General features: G+C 33.5%; 1 protein-coding gene across 1 annotated transcript in view; it reads right to left on the bottom strand.

Moving 5' to 3' along the window:
• Window positions 1-621: 621 nt before the first annotated feature.
• LOC132719671 (sialate O-acetylesterase-like) overlaps window positions 622-20,255 on the bottom strand; it is a 23,540-nt gene continuing 3,906 nt past the window's right edge. Inside the window, exons 2-16 of the mRNA XM_060703481.1 lie at window positions 19,700-19,918; window positions 17,927-18,060; window positions 14,997-15,141; window positions 13,256-13,336; window positions 12,399-12,489; window positions 11,697-11,815; window positions 11,285-11,418; window positions 9,951-10,108; window positions 7,742-7,943; window positions 6,927-7,014; window positions 4,554-4,757; window positions 3,566-3,865; window positions 2,261-2,394; window positions 1,433-1,577; window positions 622-740 (exon numbers count right to left, since the gene is read on the bottom strand). Of these exons, the coding sequence (XP_060559464.1) occupies window positions 622-740; window positions 1,433-1,577; window positions 2,261-2,394; window positions 3,566-3,865; window positions 4,554-4,757; window positions 6,927-7,014; window positions 7,742-7,943; window positions 9,951-10,108; window positions 11,285-11,418; window positions 11,697-11,815; window positions 12,399-12,489; window positions 13,256-13,336; window positions 14,997-15,141; window positions 17,927-18,060; window positions 19,700-19,918 (2,273 nt within the window). The remainder of the gene's footprint in view (window positions 741-1,432; window positions 1,578-2,260; window positions 2,395-3,565; window positions 3,866-4,553; window positions 4,758-6,926; window positions 7,015-7,741; window positions 7,944-9,950; window positions 10,109-11,284; window positions 11,419-11,696; window positions 11,816-12,398; window positions 12,490-13,255; window positions 13,337-14,996; window positions 15,142-17,926; window positions 18,061-19,699; window positions 19,919-20,255) is intronic.

The following is a 20,255-nucleotide window of genomic DNA, read 5'->3' as shown; positions in this document are numbered from 1 at the left end:
CACTGACGATATTTAGCATGATAAGGGTTACTAAATAAAAATGCTCTGTAAAATAGTTAGTGTGACAGAAGAAATGTGTGACCAACAAATGCTTCATTGACAAATTTCAGAGAGATTTTCTGAGATCAGTGAAACATTTCATTTTCTGTTTTAATTTAACCGACACTGACATCATAGACAATACAAAGTGCATCCTTAACTGTATCTTATTTGCTTTTCTTCAAATACCATCTCAGTACTGGTTTCGAACTTTTTTATCTAATATGTTGTTTACACCAATTTAACACTAAGAAAATACAATAGCAAAAACTGTTGTTTTTTGACCTGTCAATATTTTTTTAGGAGTAATATAAATAACTGTAACTGGCTCTGAACTAATAGAAAATATAAAACAAATTTGGTCTAAAGATATTTTTAAAGAAACAAATGTATGGATTTTAAAAAAAAACAACCTAAAATAAATATGCTGTAGGATATAAATTAAAAAGAACATTTTTATTTGATTTATGATATCAAATGTAAGAATATAAATTCCTCAATTTTTCGCTTCTTTTACATTGTGATATCAATGTAGGGATATAATGAGGATATCATTCAAATTTGCTTGTTTGAAGTGTGATATCAATGTGATATACAAGAATCTAACCTACCTATTGGTTTCTGTAAAACCTGGTACAAATATTTTCCATATAACCAGCAAACTGCTGAGAAATAGTTAAACTTGCCATGCCCAATGTTTTCTGTAATGAAAAAAGTCCACAATTTGCAAACAGAACATGACAACTTTCTATCATTGTTAAGGTCACATGGCAATTTTCCAATGCTGTATAGGTCACATGACAACTTTTCAACTTCACTGGTGTCGGAAATCCTTAAGTTTCATACATAGCATTGACTGACTATTTTGTAAAACTAAAAAAAAAAAGCATTTGCACCAAAAAAGGCGGCATGATTCAAACCCATAGTGGTAATGGGCAAGCTTGAAACTTTTTAGCAATGAAGGTTTTTATCATAAACCACAGATGTTTGTTTTGGGCCTCCCTGCAAATAATAAATTTATCAACCTTTACCCTGCAAGATTTGTGTAATATTTTCTTTTCTCTTTCAACATTTGGATAGGTTCAGAGAAGTTCAATATCAAAATATTGGAAGCGAGTAGCAAAAAAATATAATGTTTAGTGTGGTCATAATGTAAGTGTAAGTAAGATGGCCTGGTGCTTTACTGTTTGGATCACCATTGGCAGTTAAAGACTTGATATTAACATCGTTATTGGCTTTTAAATGTGCAACATCCGTCTTCATCTACAATTAACAATATATATTACTTTTCATTTTGCTCTCATTTCCTGATTTGATATTTATGCATCACACATTTTTGATTGGTGTCTTAGTACAATATCATATTTTTACATATTTGTGATAAAATATTTACCTGGAGTGGGTAAACTCCATGGCAACAAGATACCGTCACTAGAAAAATCTGTCAGCGGAACTGTGGCTACCTTATCTTTAACTGCAAACACTCTTATATCTGGGTAATTATGGGTGTCATTTAACTCCGCAGAACTGTTAAATACCTGTTTAACAAATCATTTGCATCAATTAATAACAACTTTTTAATTTTCTTATTTTTTAGCATAATTCATTCGGATACATTTGATCATTATCATGAATTTTAAGTAACATCAACACTGTAAAATTGACAACTTTCCAGCATTACTGATGGGGGGAAGACATCAGGTGTCCTTCTACATATTACTTTATGCACAAGTGGACACCTGAAAAGAACTATCGACCTAGCATTAGCTAGCAGGATAGCTTCTTTGTTTCCATCTAAGGATCCCATTGGAAATAAGTTCTCTATTCAATATTGAACTTTCACAAGGTATCCTGTGTTGTACATTGTATATATATATCTTGAGATCATCTAGATTTTTGATTTAATAAGAATGTTTAAAATATTTCTTTTCCATTGACTATTGTGTTACATATAATGTGATAGATATATTTGTGATAAATTGCCTGTTATGTATTGTAATATGACATCTATATACATAAATGAATGAATCAATCAATCACTCCCTCACATGAAAGACTCTGAAGTCCCTGAAGGAATTTTACCAATTCTGCACATAAACATTAACATCTGCCCTTATTTTATAACCAAAAGCCAGTAGAGTCATGATCTCTATGAGAATAAACATTGCAAAACTTACTGTTTAAAAACAGTAAATTTAAGAAAATAATTATCGAAACGTACCTGTGACATAGAGAACTGCATGTTTGACTGACCTGAACACACCCAAACATCTCCAAATAACACATTCTTCAGTGAGATAGTATTACTGTCAAGCTTGGCCTCTATAACATGAGGTCCTCCTGCTTCAATAGGTCCTAAAATAATACATCATGGGATAATAAGAAGTTTGTACATGACAGAGTAGGGTTGGAAGGTGTTAATAGCGTTATAACATCATTATTCCATTGATTAGTAAAGTCGCGGATGCATGCGTCGACATTTTAGACCAAAGGGGAAGACTATGATATTGTCATATTCTAGAACTGTTTACTTATTTGGAATATAACACATTAGTGCCTGAGCAGCTCTGCTAAGACTGTAGAACTGTTGCATTGTATTCCCAGGATCCAAGGTTGGAGTCCCAGTCGGACTGCACATTTTTTTCTCACTTTGTGACAGTATAATAATAAATTACACTGAAATGATAAGTGAGGGCCTATGTCCTGTTCACTACATGTTTTATACTTAGATTATGCCCAAGATATACCTTATTTTAACACAGAATCAATATTTTATGAAAAAAAGAGCATTTATCCTGCATCAATTAAATAGATACAGTTATTGATGCTCCACTGAAGTCAAAAAACATAAAAACATAAAATCTGGAAATCTTACATCGATCAACCTGGCTCACATAAAACTGTAACTGTAACACAGTGTAATAAAGAAATATACTCAGAATTAAATTTTGAAAAACAATTGATTTTGCGATTCTTAGCCAGATTGGGTTAAAAGCCTTTTAAATTAAAAGCTTTTTATTTTGGGGTAATTTTGCACGATTAAATTCATTATTCTTGGAAAACAGAGTAAGCGAATGATCTGAAACTTTGCACATGACTTACCTGTATATCAAATGATATACAAATCTCGCAGAAGTTTTGCAAGTCCCATCATGTCAAAAATGTTCATGTAGGGACTGAGTCCCTTTACATGAATATTGCTACTTTCCATATAAACCATTCCCTTGAAAACACAATAAACCAGGACTGAGTTTTATAGAAAGTCCTTTGTCTGAAATCAGTCTTGACACCAAAACTGAACAATTTTGAAAAATAAGACATCTTAACTTATGAATCCTGTTTTATGACTCTTTGTTCTGATTGCAATAGATATGAGCAATAGCAAATTGCCATTAAAATGGTCTGTCATTGTAGTTCTTAACTTTTCACATAAGTCCCAAAGTTGGTTTTATATCCAAGGACTAACGGTAAACTTAAGACTTTCTACGAAACACAGCTCAGGTTACAATAAAAATAATTATCATACCTAATTCAACAGCCCATAACAGATGGTCAGTAATTATGGTACTGCTTGTAACATTCACACCATTTATTTGTACATTTACTGCTTTGCCCTCGGACCCCAAAGGGGCATATCCCCAAATCACAGCTTTTTTTGGTTGACCCTGTAACACCATGTTATCCCCATAGTATGAGGCAAAGGAGAACTTTCTATCACTTTGTTCAATTTCTAATGTAGGTTTAACATTTCCATAAAATGGTACAGGGTTATCACTCATCCTGAAGGCAGGGAGATGTTCTGGCATACCGCTTTCCACAGGTTGGTCTGTATCAATAAAACAGTAAGTTAAATGTAAAAAAATCAATGCATCATTCCCACCAATCAGTGAGCATGTACTTTAATTTATCTAGCACATACATGTATATATCAAATACTGAATAAGTAAATAATTAATAAGAGTTTGAAGCAATTCACGGAACACATTTACATGAAAATAAAACTTTAACAAGTAACTACATATATCATAATACATCAGAATATGCCTTATAAAAGGTCTTAAAAAATATTGTAGTATTCATGCAGAGGCTGTTCATCAAAACAATATATTAAGCATAAAAAATACCTAAAATTTAAAGAAAAGTGCTGTTTACTGTCACACGTATTCTATATCTGGCTTAAATTCATGGTCTTTGTCAAATTGTTTCTTTTTTTTTTCTTTTTCGGTTAGAATTTGTCAAATGAACACTGCAGTGGTCAAATGGTGAATTTTCGGCTTTACTGGTAGAGGACAACCTGGAGTGCCTATCATTGGATCAATACAGTTGCAAACGGGGAACCTGAGTAGAACAACCAACCTTCTTTAGCAAGCAGGAAAACTTGCCCATACAAAAGAATTCCATGGCCCTGGCACGACTCGAACCCACGATTCCAAATGAGTTAACTTAACCACATAGTCTCTTAGATTTTAGCTGTTACATTTGTAAAGATTTCACTGTTATAATTAACCACATACCTAATTTAACAACATATTTATCTTTCCCAATCAACTTTTTGCTAAATGCTTTTCCATGGTAGGTGAATGGGGGCATAGGGAGGCTGTTATTTGCCCCATATATCGCACACTTTTTAAACGGGCATGGTGTCCGTCTCCAGGCATATCTAATCCCTACCACGTTTTCTATAGAACATTCACTTGCATAGCTCTGTGTGACGTTTTCTATGAATAAGACAAAGTAAGACTGCAAACAAGGAACAAAGTGACAAAAGAGTAACTAAGAAATAAAGTTACTTAGAAAATACATGTCAATATCAATTTTTAGTGCATTGTTGTAATATTATGCACAGTTCCAGTTCAAAGGTGTAGGAATATAATCACAAAATCCGATAGACCTGAATGATTTATTAAAAGCATTTGAAAGATAGACTGTAAATTATTATACTATAATGCAAGAAAAATTAATCTATTTCCATTCTAACATGCTAACAAAAAAGAGAATTGATAAAAATATGTTGAACTAGATTGATTGTAGAAGTAATTTTCCCAATGTCATTTGGTTTACTGACATCATATCTGATGTCCTATGACATGTAAGCATTCCTTTTAATGCTGAGCATAATATCATGTAATATAATGCACTTGATTGCCCTGTCTGTCGGGGGCTTGTTAGAATCAAATTTCTATCACTCAGTGAAGCGATACTTGATACAAATTTTTATTGAGGGACTATTAATAATCACATCAACAAGATTGGTTCTTCATCTATTTGGTAATTATAACTGATAAATATATTTTTTTCTATCTGGATGTTCAGTTGTATCATTATCTATCAATTCAACTTGAACCAGGGTCTTTCTAATTTAAAGGACCCTGTTTGAACCTTTAACAATCTAAATACATTCATCTTAAATGGACTTGTCCATCTATCAATTAAGACAAAACTTTTTCATCATTAAGAAATTTTTCAAAATATTTACTGACTGAAAAGCAAACAGCACGGACCATGTTCTGACTCCTCATGCAATCTGATCTAAGTCTGCACTCGTCAATTGGGTCTAGAATTAGTTGCCTTCAGCAGGTTAAGGTTTAAAGATATTATTACCCCTTACTTTTTTGAAATGTTAATTTCTCATAGGCCACTGGGAGTTATTCTTAAAACAAATGTATCATGTGACTAAGAAATTTGTACTGTTACAGGCTAACAGTATAAAAATCTGGTCACATGCTTTTCTCCTAAAAAAATAAGTATTATAGATTCGGGGTAATAAAGTAAATTACACATGGGTTTGTGAGTAACAATATATAAATAACACATGGGTTTGTGGGTAACAGTAAAAATATCATCCCGAGGAAAATGCTGTTACCCGAGGCGTAGCCGAGGGTAACAGTATTTATACGAGGGATGATATTTTTACTGTTACTTACAAACCCATGTGTTATTTATTTTATTACCCCGAACAAATACTGTGATGATCTGAATTTCTAAACTATATCTAACTGTAACAAAAATAAGCCAAGAGAATAAATATCTAAACTGTCTTTACCTTGCAAGTTTTAAGTGCACTGTAGGCCTACTTGAGAATATGTTTTTCTTTTATTCCTTAGACAAGTGATGATATCTACCAGTCATAAACATAAAATAAGCTGTGTTTTGTAAAACAAAACACTAACCCATTTATAAGGTTATGATCTGTGAAATATGATCCTTCTGCATCCAGAATATTCTTCGCATAGTTTTTGACAAAGTGCATTTAGAAAATAACGATGATATCCTACAGATGTCTGTCCACCAACTCTACTGTATCTGTAACGTTTCACTGGTTAAAATTGTTAAATTATCCTTTGTTGCATGCTTTAATTATCTGCATGTTCCAGTTTGACACAAAATTATTTACATTACAATTACGTCCGTTGAAAACGGATGTTTCCTGTTGACTATTCAACAAAAAGATATTTAATACGCGAAAGGGACTTTAGGGTGCAAAGAACTAAATTTTATCAGAGTAATATTTACTTCAGCGATGCCCTATCGTCGAAAATAAGAATGAATTGAGAAAAAAATGGCGGCCATTTCATTTCATTTTATTTAGAAAATAGACCACGTGACCAGATTTTATACTGTTAAAAAATACTGTTACCTATGTAACAGTACAAAATTCGTAGTCACGTGGTACACTTGCAATAACAGTAAGAATAACTCCCAGAGGCCTATGGGAAATTAACATTACGAAAAAAGTGAGGGGTAATAATAAAAATATCATCCCTCGTAAATATACTGTTACCTGAGGTGTTAGTCGAGGGTAACAGTATTTTCCTCAGGATGATATTTTTACTGTTTACCCAAAAACCCATGTGATATTTATATAATGTTAATGAAAACATGAATACTTCTATCATATCCTTGCCATGTTGCCGTTGGTAACCACCAAGCTTTGCCCGTCTCACAAACTGCAGGTTTTACAAAGGCACAACATATCTAAAATATACAGAATAATATCAAACCTGTGTTAATGACAGACTCTAAAGAAAGAAGACATAAAGATACCCAAATTCAAATAAACAACAAGGTTTTTTGCATAATCAACCTTTAAAAAATGTTTTAAGTTACCAAAATTTTCTGAGTTCTGTCACAAATCTCAAGATTTGCATTGGTCAGTGTACATTCTGTGGCAGTTCTGACCAATCAAATACCTGAGATCTAAGTTTGAGTCTAGAGACCTTCATTATAACTCTTGATTTCAACATTTACACTGTAAGTTTTGTGAAATGGACTAGTCCAATATAAATTTTAAATTGAAACTATCCTTTATCAATTTTAACAATTTTTATATTAAAAAACTTCAATTTTAGAATCAATTAGTAATGAGTTTGTTTAGAATATCTTTATATGGAGTATGACCTTTACAGCACGTAAGGTAAAACAATTTCTCACCAAGTCCTATGTAAGCTAACTTTGGAAGTGTCGCATAGAAGGTTCCATGATAACCGCCATATGAACACATCTGTGGATGTTACTAAATTCAAAATTTCATCATTTTCATGTTTAATTGTTGAATTCTGCTTAATCCAGTTGAAGGGGGCATGGACAGTAGTTTGCAATTGACAGTACCGTCCATGAACAGGCTCAATCAAACAGAGCCTGCAACATTTTCAATTTTGTTGTTTTTGACTTTCTTTAGGCGTTCTTATTTTCTCAATTTTACCTCAAATCCATCCAACCATCTCTGCTCTAGGTCCATTGTGTATTCAACTTCAACCTGGGTGTAGGTATACGGCAGCTCTGCCGGTGTTATGGTAACTTTGACTGGGTACGGACCTTGGAATGACACGTTCTGCGAATATGCCACGGCTAAACTTCCTAATACCAGTCTTGCAGCAACATCTTGTTTGTCTCTTGTATGAACACTTAGAAGAAAAGAAAAAAAAATGATGGAAATTTTCTATTATACCCTTTTGACTGTTTAATTTAACCCATTACTTCATATACACGCCTTTTAACGCCTTTTTCACCCCCCCCCCCTTTTTGTGGTCTCAAATGGTGAAAAAATGCATTATTTAGGCCCTTAACACTTGTTTTTGTTTGAGAAATGTTGTTAAAAAAAGTGACGACTTTTTCGGCGCGGCCCCCCAACCAAAAGATATATCAGGGGGTTGCCAGAAGGGGGATGTGCCCCCTTCTGTTTGGGGGTTTGAAGGGGGGCGGAGTCCCCCTCATCGCCAAGAAAATTTTGGACTTGTGAGAGGCTATAAATGACCCCAGATTGATCATAAGGTAACGTGTAACCAACGCTGAAAAGCATTTGACTCTATCTCAATCCATTGAGAAGTTGCAGCACTTTGAAATCAATTATGATGGAAAAAATCAACGCAAAATAGTGATTTTTGGCAATTTTGAGATGTCCCCTCGTTGCCATGGTAACAGAAAATTTAAGCCTGAGCATGTTGTTGCAAGGGCAATGGTCCAGTCAACATTTGTGCCAAGTTTGATTAGTGTTGAAGCAGTTTTTATAGTATTATAGCAATTTGAACTTGTAACGGGAGACTTTTCAATGAAAACAGCCATTTTTCACAAAATGCTCATGAAGTAATGGGTTAATGAAAAAAATAAAAAAAATTACAAAACAACAATTTTTCTTCAAATTTATATGACAGGCCATGTTTAAACATGGAAAAACGCAATTTAGAGTAATTTCAAGTATTTTCATCATTTTCTGTTAACCCATTACTTCATATACACGCCTTTTAACGCCTTTTTCCCCCCCCCTTTTTCTGGTCTCAAATGGTGAAAAAATGCATTATTTAGGCCCTTAACACTTGTTTTTGTTTGAGAAATGTTGTTAAAAAAAGTGACCACTTTTTCGGCGCGGCCCCCCAACCAAAAGATACATCAGGGGGTTGCCAGAAGGGGGATGTGCCCCCTTCTGTTTGGGGGGTTTGAAGGGGGGGCGGAGTCCCCCTCATCGCCAAGAAAATTTTGGACTTGTGAGAGGCTATAAATGACCCCAGATTGATCATAAGGTAACGTGCAACCAATGCTGAAAAGCATTTGACTCTATCTCAATCCATTGAGAAGTTGCAGCACTTTGAAATCAATTTTGATGGAAAAAATCAACGCAAAATAGTGATTTTTGGCAATTTTGAGATGTCCCCTCGTTGCCATGGTAACAGAAATTTTAGCCTGAGCATGTTGTTGCAAGGGCAATGGTCCAGTCAACACTTGTGCCAAGTTTGATTAGTGTTGAAGCAGTTTTTTTAGTATTATAGCAATTTGAACTTGTAACGGGAGACTTTTCAATGAAAACAGCCATTTTTCACAAAATGCTCATGAAGTAATGGGTTAAATAATAGACTTGCCCTTTTGCCCTGGTTTGAATCTGGAACAATCCATGGTTATTTTAGGGAGGTTTCATTATCAAAACTAAGTTTATAGCTTCCAAAAGAAAGTAGGAAAAACACGCAAAACACTCATAGTCGGATAAAGCAGTTTAGACTTAACTGTCAGAAGAAGTTAACATGTAACATAGTTAATGCTTATCCAATTAATCAATTAACTAATTGATTAATTGATCAATCAATGAATCAATTTAAGTCAGAAAAACATATAAAACAATCATTCTAAACTCGTGGTCAATTCTTACGCATCAAAACTCAAAACTGGTGTTAAATAGTTGATAAACACTGCTAAGACCGATATTATTTCTTAAACAATACTTGATTGAATGATTTTCTGTGTGTGATATCTAACAATTTTAAATATGCACCCTTTTTCTAAATCCAGGAGTCTTAAATTATATTGCCTATATTTATTTTGCAAAAATCAGAATATTTCAATATATAATTATATTGCACTACAGTACCCTTATTGTAAATACTACGGTAGATTATTATATATATATATAAGTTAATACTTACTCTCCATAAGGTGAGGTAAAATCAGGTAAATCCATGGCAACAGCCATAAAAACATTCCTCAATCTATGGTTGGGTACATAGCCATAATCTGCCGTTTGATGCCAGCGAATGTCCGGAAAACCCACTGACACAGAAAAATCCGGTGTGAACCCTGCCAACTGTCAAATATAAAGATTTCGGTTTCACCTCAAATTATGTATTAACATAGTCTGTAAAAGAGAAATATTTGTGACTCTTAACCCTTTATTTTGTACAATGGACATGCCCCATATTGTATTTGGAGCTACCTATTTTTATTTCAAGGGAAGTTAATATTAAAGTATAGGTCATATAAATGATCAGATAGCATCAATTTGCCAATCTCTATGCAGTGTTCTCCCCTTAATTCTTCGTCTTAGATAGGTTAGTGTACTTATAGGGAAGTAATCGCTGCAAGAAGTTTTGTCAATTTTCAGGCTAGTGTGGCTCAATACTGCTTGCACAAATAACATGTGTGACATAAAGCAGGTCATAGCTATGATTAAGGGAGTGGTGGCCTAGTGGCTAATGTGTTTGCCACTCAACCCTGGGATCATGGGTTCGAGCCCTAATCTGGTCAAGACCATGTTAACTTACTTCATATGTAACCAATACTGGTTGGTTCTAGGATGCTGACTCAAAAGTGATTAATATATGTTGCAAGAACTTGTTTCACAATCAAGCTTTAATAAATATGTTTAGAACTATCTTCAGAGGGTTTCAAATGTGACTGAAAATTGATTACAATAATTCTGGCATTGAAAAAATAAAGAAAGAGAAAATAAAAGAGTATTTTTTTTGTAAAGCATACTAATTCTACTTTACTTTTTTCTTATTTTTTCATAATTCAGTACATAGCATTTCTTAATTTGGTAAAATCTATTAAATAACGAGCTACTATTCTTAAATATATCAAACAATTCACCTCTGAACCATTTTCTCATAACTTTGGATAATAAAATAATATAAACAGTATGTGTAGCAGCTAAAATAAGTGGCTTGGTGCTTTGACGCAAAATATATACATGTTGTCTATATCTAATGACATTGAAAATGAAAGAGTAGTATCAAACAGGAGAATTTGTATAGCTACATATGACTGTGTCCCATCTCTCAGTCAGCGGAACTCTTGGCAAAGTGTTAAAAAGAACTCCACCGAGGTCTAAAAGTCCAAAAACATAATACATGAACTTAAGTGGTTTAACTAAGGTGCTTTCTGGTGCCTGAAATGATGCATGGAGGAGCACCTGAGGTCTTCCTCCTCACAGATGGCATGTAACTGTAATTACTATTTAGGGATTTGGTTGCTAGGTTACCTGAACAAAACCAAATGGAAACAGCTGCCTGGTTCCCCCAGACTGTGAAAATTTCTTCCTCCAGTCGTCTATCATAGCAGGGAACGTACAGTTATACAAGTCTATGTTGGTATGAGCTCCCGAATTTGATTCACCTGCAAAACAAGATATGTAAATAAGTCCATTATTTATTTTTTTTGGTGGTCAAACCATCTCAGTAATGTTCAAATGACAACCATACAATTCATTTTTTAGGTGCACCTCCGAGCTCCTCCTGTTTATTCTTATATTTTCTATCAATGCAGTAACTTTAGTACTATATAAAAACTTATATTGTGAAGAAAAAAATAATGACAAAAGTAAAATTTAGGTCAAGTGATTCAGTAACTGTGAGGATCTTTTTTCAATCAATCTTTTATTTCATTTTACATACCCTGATACCATATGGTTCCATAAATGGTCATATTGATAAACGGATGAACCATGGCATTCCATAACACACTACTTTTCCAGCTGGTTAAATCTGTTCCACTCATTGGTAATGCTTCCACTCTGAAATTACATTATGATAACATTACAATAACACCATAATATCACAGTGATAGCATTCATATAGATGAACCTTGGCATTTCATAATGAGAACTATGCTATTCTATAACAAAAAGCCATGGCATTCCATAACATGAACCATGGTATTCCATAACTTGGACCATGACACTCCATAAACATGAATCATGGCATTCCATAACATTACCATGGTATTCTGTAACATAACAATAGCATTCTATATCATAAAATCATGGCATTCCATAACATGAACCATGGCATTTAATAACATAACAATAGCATTCCATAACACAACAATAGCATTCCATATCATAAAACCATGGCATTCCAAAACATGAACCATGGTATTCTTAACATGAACAATGGAATTCAACATCATGAACCATGCTATTCTATAACATAAACCATTTTAGCAAATTAATGATCAATGAGCAAAATAATTGAAAAAATTGATTCAAATAAAAATTACATTTCTTTTACCTTCACTTATACAATAATAGTGGGTACAATTACAAATAAATTTCTCGAATCTCATTCACCAGTATTTGTTAGATTTACAAAACAAACCTATTTTGGTCAGAAAGTCCACATTTTTTCAGAGCATCTTTTGATGACCAAGCTTCTACTGGTGTCCCACCCACAGAAGTCTCCAATAGACCTAAAATAGATATACAAAAAACATATAAAAATGTCACTGTTAAAAGGGCAAGTGCCTTAAAAAAAATGTAAACTTATATACCTTATCAGAAGATGAAACAAACCAAACTTTTGAAGGAGATTCTGGGCAAAGTGGGTAACTTAAATAATACTTCAAATTGCTTGCCCCTCAACTGTAGGTTTAAATCCCATCAGGAACTCTTAATTGTTAAAATACAGGCAAATATCCAGATATCTTCAGGAAAATTTGTGGTTCTACTCAGGTCATATGGCAACTTGCCAGCTTTACTGGCAGAGGAAGACCTCAAGTTCCTGTCAGGTGGTGCCCATTTGTGTATAATATAACATAGCAATTCAAAAAGAAGCTGGGAAGAAAACCTATGTAGATTTATACTGCAGAGGAGACTTAACGGCCCATTATGCCCCAGAACTTTTTTTATTTTTATTTTACAAAGGCTTATTTATATTTGGGGCCTGTTACAGTTTCCAAAAAGATACACATTGGCAATTACTTGAACCATACTTTGCTTGTGTTGTTTTCTGGAAATTAGTACAATAATAATGATTAAGTATTTTGTATGGAAATTAAAAAAAAACAAAACTTTGTTTACATTCTGCTACTTTTTTGTCAAATAACTTCACATTGAACAAAGGTTATAATTATCTACATGTAATTCCTCGCATCCAAACTTCAGTGATTTTATTGAGCAATAAAATCGCAGTTTGGGATATATTATTTCTTAAATTTTTCACAATAATTTACATACCTATAGGTTTCTTTAAATGTTTGTACAAGTACTTGCCATACAACCAGCACACAGCCGAGAAGTTCCCTTTCTTAACTGATTCTGTCAAGAAATAAAGATATATAAAATATAAACTAATCTACGATCATTTATCGGATACAAAATACTATGTGTATAATTACTATATTTAGACCTGCACTTACTAACCACATTTATGTTAATGCCAACCATGTACAGTGCGACCCCGATTATTCGACAACCCTTTATTCAAATACCCAGCATTATCCAAAGTAGATGGGCGGTCCCGTTTTTATCCCTATATAAATCAATATAAATACGAGCGTATTATTCAAAATGCATTATCCGAATACCTCCTATTTTTCGAAGTAAAATTTCGGTCCCGATTATACAATTATGAAAGAATTTCACACCTATTAATCGAAGCCAGACTAATTGGTGCAGATCCATTCGCTGACCATTCGACTTGTGAAAAATATCAACAGTCAGGCGTGTATTTAAACAATTTTGATAATAACTCTTTATCAACTTTAATTACCGAAAATGAAAAGCTATGCACCGTGTCCGATTTTGTTACTGTTATTGCTTGAAGATGACAGCAATAATTTTCATACATACCGTATATGTAAATTTGTCAAAACTTTTCATTAATTGTAACGCTACATGAGAGCCTTTATCCTTATCGAAAATACCAGAGTTTAGCTGTACATACCGTAGTGACGGCCATTATCAAGGCTTGGCGCTAAACGAAATGATACATAAAGTAAAATAAAATTAAATTATTTATGTCTATAATGTCAATACAATAATTTTTACGCATCTTTTCTTTAATATTTATTTTTCTCAATTGATGACAGGTGATTACAGGAAGTAAATGTGTTGTAAACGGTAGTTTTGCTATGATTGGTCAAAGTGGAGTAGTTTTAGTCTATCACAATATTCCGATTTCGATTATTCGAACCCATCGATTATTCGAAGTAAATATTCAGTCCCAGGCACTTCGAATAAACGGGGTTGGACTGTATGTGCAACCTGAACCATTTATATAGTAAACTTTAATTTCATTATGTAGAAATTGCTATTACTTTATAACAATGGATGGTTTTTAATGTAAAAGATAAATTCATTAAATCATTAATTCAATAATATATAAACAGGCTGTCTGTATATAATGACAATGGTAATAATGATGATAAATGTGATAATTAAAGTGATGATCATTATGGTGATGATAATGATGATGACAATTGTTATGATTTTAGTGATGGTTATAGTGATGATGATGATGATGATGATGATACTGGTGATGATAGTGATAATGATGATGATTAAATTGATGATGATAATGACGGCGATGATAATAATGACAGTGTTGATGATGATGCTGATTATGTTGGTGATGATGAAAATGATGATTATAATGATGGTGATGAAAATGATGATGATAATTATTATATTTGTGATGATGATAATGATTATAATGATGATGACAATGATGGTGATGAAAATGATGATGATAATTATTATATTTGTGATGATGATAATGATTATAATGATGATGACAATGATATTGATGATGATGAGACACAATGCTTACAAAAGGATAATGACAATAGCCCAATCTTAATTAAGATATGATTGGAAAATAAGTTTTACAATCTATTTTTAAACATTTGGCACACATCCTAAGTAAAGCAGTAAAAAAGTAAATTGTGAAAAAGATAATGGACTATGCATTACCTACCTGGTGAGGATTTAGACCAGGGCAAGAGTATACCATCTCTTCCTAAATCAGTAACTGGTTTATCAGACACTGAGAAATTTGTAACAAAAATTCTTATGTCTGGATAATTTACAGTGTCTTCCACTTCCTCTTGGTTATTGAAAATCTGAAATGATGTATTAAAACAAGAACGTGTTTGTTAAACACAAATGCCCCCGGCTCAGATTCTTGTCAGTAGCAATACTTCAAAAAATGTTTACCCATTCACTCAGTTATGGACAGAAAAATCGCCAAAAAATTGTAAACACAAGTTTTATAGCTTGACCAAGTCATGGCATTCTGTAATTGTGAAAAATATAAGTTGCCAAGTCATTGCTCTGACTTGTGAAGTTGAAAAATATTTAACTTCATGCAAGTTAGATTCCTACCAAATATGAAATACATCTGTCATTAAATAAAGGCTGTATGGGCAAAAGTGTAAAAATCTATTTTGAGCACTGGTGACCTTGACCAAACTGACCCCTAACTCTATCCAAAAGAAGAATACCATGTAAGTTATCTTCCTACCAAATATGAAATACATCTGTCAATAAATAAAGGCTGTATGGGCAAAAGTGTAAAAATCTATTTTTAGCACTTGTGACCTTGACCCAACTGACCCCTTACTCCATCCACAGGAAGAATACCATACAAGTTATCTTCCTACCAAATATGAAATACAACTGTCAATAAATAAAAGCTGTATGGGCAAAAGTGTAAAAATCAATTTTTAGCACAAGTGACCTTGACCCACTGATCCCTACCCCAATCAAAAGGATGAATACCATGCAAGTTATCTTCCTACCAAATATAAAATAAATCGGTCACTTAATAAAGGCTGTATGAGCAAATGTGTAAAAATCTATTTTTAGCACTGGTGACCTTGACCCAACTGACCACTATCTCCATCAAAGTTTATGTTTCTATCAATTATAAATAACATCTGTCTATAGAATAAGGTCAATACACCTGTAAAAATGTAAATATATATTTTTAACATTGGTGACCTTGACATTGGTAACATTGACCTTGACCCAAATGACCCCATACTACACCCAAAGAAGGAGGTGTTTTTCTTGCATAGCAGACTGGCGTTTCCGTTAGTTTTACCCATGCCGGAAATTTCATCTGGCATGGGGGGTGCCAGATGAGTCGCGTGCTGTACAATGGCACGCTTAGGATGACGTCATTTTACCGTTATGAATGAAATTGCAATTCCATACGCTGTTGTAAGAAAGTAGTTACCGTTGTCATGATATAAATTTCCATTGAAAATAAAGATAAAGAATTTAAAATATAATGGAATATGGTAGAATATGCAAGAAACAATATCTGACATATGTTTGCGGTTCGGATCGGAATAAGAAATTAAGCAATTAGGAGAAATTTAGATAAATCCAACTTGCCGAAATAGGTTAACCAGACAAGGCCCTATTTTCAAAGTGAAATATGGATGACACAGTTATATAACTTGGCAATATCATGTGCTTTGTATTGATAAGTAAGTGTGGAAATTATAAAGCCATTAGTATAGATAGAACTTAAGATATTTCCAACTTGCCGTTTTAGGTTAACCACTATTCATTTTCTAAGTGCTGAAAAGGGCAATAACTTGGTAAACATGAAAGCCAGAGTTATGAAACTTGCCCAGATCATGTACTTTGTATTGATTAGTAAGTGTGTAAACTTAGAAGCCATTGGTACAGGTAGAACTTAAGAAAAATCCAACTTGCCGTTCTAGGTTAACCTCGTACGGACAGACGGTTGCTATATGCCCAGGGGCATAAAAAAAAAACATTGAGTATTTCTCAACACAGATTCAACTCTTGATTATTAGACCTACAAGGAATAAAATTATTAACAAGGACTTAAAAAAGAAAAAAAACAAGACCACAAAGTGTAATGAGCACATAAATGAAACTCAAGTCAAGTACAACTGTAAGTAATTTACTTTATTTTCCCTCCAGTACTTCAAGTAACTAACTATGACATACATATACTCTTAGTTTACAGCAGCCTTCAGCATTTCTAAAGGTTAAATATGTTATTTTTAGATAAATCAGTTCAAATAATTGTCAAATCAAAAAAATTAAGGTAGAAAATGAAATTTGCTGCTGATAAAATAGATAAACAATAAGAAAACCCCTCGAAACCTTTAATCTACCAGTCAGCTCTCTATTATGTTATTATGTAAATTAGTACAGCGGATGATTTCTTTCCCGATCTTCTATTTTTAGAAACTCATGTCCCTAATATTTATTGGAAACTCAATCATGTTTTATCACATACCTATGCCGCTTTTACGACTCCGTAAAAATGGTATTGCAAGGCTGTGCATATACATTTTGAATTTTGACAAGACGTCATTTTCCATATAGAAACATAGCGTTAATACACGCTAAATGTTAGCTTGATACTATAGGCGTGTCAATGAAAAATGGTTCTTTTTTACTTCCAACGGTCTTTATTTCTATTATGTGATAAATAGAATATTTAATTCCTAGAAAACCCATAATTCTGTGATGATGATCAAGTCCTTGATGTAAATATCAATCCTGTAAAGAACCATAGCCCTGGCAAATATCACTGAATTGGAAAATGCCGATGAAATGCACAACTAGACTTGGTACTGATCTTCCAGGGACAGTAAAGTTTGGATAAAACTGCAGCAGTAGTTTTTTTAGGAGTAGTTCCTCGAAGGGACATACAGACAGACAGACAGCGACACAAAAAAAAGCATTTTTTTATTAATCTTGAAAATATTTATTTCTCAGCCAGACCTACATCAGTGGTAAGTGCATGTTTGATTTACAGTTTTGAAATTAACTTTTTTCACAAAATCTGACCCGTGTCAGTGGAAAATGCATGTTCGATTTACAGTTTTGAAATTAACTTTTTTCACAAAATCTGACCTCAGTCAGTGGAAAGTGCATGTTTGATTGACCAGAGCAAATCCAAACATCACCAAACAAGACATCAGTAAGCAGGATACTGTCATTCTGTAAGTGTGCTGTGATCAAGTATGGTCCACCTGACTTTACAGGTCCTGAAACATGTAAAAATCATGCTGGTTCAATAAAGAGAAATACATGTACTTAAGTTCAACATAGTTTTTTCAGAATAATATTAATGGTTTAGTAAAATACATTTCTGTGTAAGGATTTGAGTAAAGGATTTGAGTCTCAGTTTGTCAGTGACAAACAATTATTTTCTTGCATATCAGACTGGCGTTTCCGTTAGTTTTACCCATGCCGGAAATTTCATCTGGCATGGGGGGTTCCAGATGAGTCGCGTGCTGTACAATGGCACGATAAAGATGACGTCATTTTACCGTTATGAATGATTTTGTAATTCATACGCTGTTGAATGAAAGTAGTTACGGTTGTAATGATATAAATTTTCATTGAAAATAAAGATAAAGAATTTAAAATATAATGGAATATGGTAGAATATGCAAGAAAAAATATCTGACATATGTTTGCGGTTCGGATCGGAATATCCGTCCCTCGGTCACCCGCCCATGGGCGGATCACCTCGGGACGGATATTCCGATCCGAACCGCAAAATATGACAGATATTATTAATCCTGGAAACTTACAAAAATCAATTTCACGGACAAGATGGGTACCTTTAGCAAAATGCAATGGCACTGAAACACAAGAAATAAAGTACTGAAAATGAGCTCTTGTCAACAAGAACGAAAATTCAATGACTTTTGATGCTATATAAATGGTTTGGCATGGAGACAACTACTGATCTGAAACTTGATTTGAAAAAGTTTTATAATATGATCTTAAAAATATCTTTAAAGGCACATTATGCCTCAGAAACAAATAAACTTCTACTCGCTTAGAAAGGGCATAATTATATGAGTTTTAAAACATTCAAATAATGGTTTTAGAGTATGTTAAATGCTTGTTACCTGACAAAAGTAGCACTAAATATGAAGTAATCTGTCACACAGGAAGCATAATGTAAACAATGCAGTGTTTTGACTTCCAAACAAAATACTAAATCACTGTCATCATCCATAATGATTTATACATGTATATACATGTAGATAGACAAGACACATAGGTATTATCACTCATGCCATATGTTAATCTTGGGCTGTAAACTTCTGTTACCTTTGTAACATTTTAATGGCTGATAGTAAAAAATAAAACAAGGCCTATGACAGAGACATAATGCTCAACAATTTTCTAAAATCTTTATAATAAAACCATTAACAGCCATGCTTTAAGCGTCTAGTTACACACTAAGAATAAAGGGCCACATGGCTTGATTTTCTAAGTTCAAGAGTGGCGGCGTGGCTGAGTGGTTGCCGATTCATTCGTCTCACAAGTAATTTCAGGATTGCTGACCATGTGGGTTCAAACCCTGTCAGGGGCCAGCGGTTGTTTCCTTGAGCAAGAAATTTTACCTTTCATTGCTTAGTACTGGTTGGTTCTAGGAACAGATTCGAGAGTGTTTAAATAAGCTTATAGCTTCCAAAACAATCAAACTAAAATAAATTTGTATAAACTAAGAGTGGAAAATGATTTTGAAGTGAACAAACAGAAGCAATGCCTTTAAAAATCATTCTGGATTTTAATGCGACTTACTTGAAAAATATATGAGACACCAAGCACATCTGCAATAATTATATCACTCATTTCTAAATATACTTGGGTTTGTACACCTACCAATCTCAATGACCCATGTTAGATCCTCCCTCGCCAAAGCGCTGTATCGTTTATACCCTGGCGTAATGAAAACTTCCACAATACTGTTTTGTTTATCCTTTGGAACATATCCCCAGATGACAGCTTTCTGTGGTGAGCTTTGTAAAACCATATGGTCTTGGTAATAAGAGGCAAATGAAAATTTTCTTTCATCCTCTTTTAAAGTATTTTCAGAAATGTCTGAAAAATAAAATGAAAGAGTAATGTACATTGTAACTTTGTTTGGTGCATTTAAGATAAAAAAGTTCTTTGATGTATAATCTTTACATACATATTGTTACACATGTATGTCCTAATACAAAAGCAATTTGCAAAGAATTGTTGCTGCATTTTTGATCCTCATAAAAATTGTATATAATTATGGTACAACTGTCACTTGCGACTTCCCTTCACGGCGTGCACGTTGCACGGAAGGCATAGGTCACACCAGCTGAGTGACCTAGTTAGGTCACTAATATAGCTGGTGTGACCTAACCAACGGCGAAGGGTGTGGCCCTACAAAGAGCTACTGCTCCCA

Source organism: Ruditapes philippinarum, unplaced genomic scaffold (assembly GCF_026571515.1).
Source record: "Ruditapes philippinarum isolate M1 unplaced genomic scaffold, ASM2657151v2 ctg1987_1_1_1_1, whole genome shotgun sequence".
Classification (NCBI taxonomy): Eukaryota; Metazoa; Mollusca; class Bivalvia; order Venerida; family Veneridae; genus Ruditapes; species Ruditapes philippinarum.
This window is presented reverse-complemented; position numbering and strand designations above follow the sequence as displayed.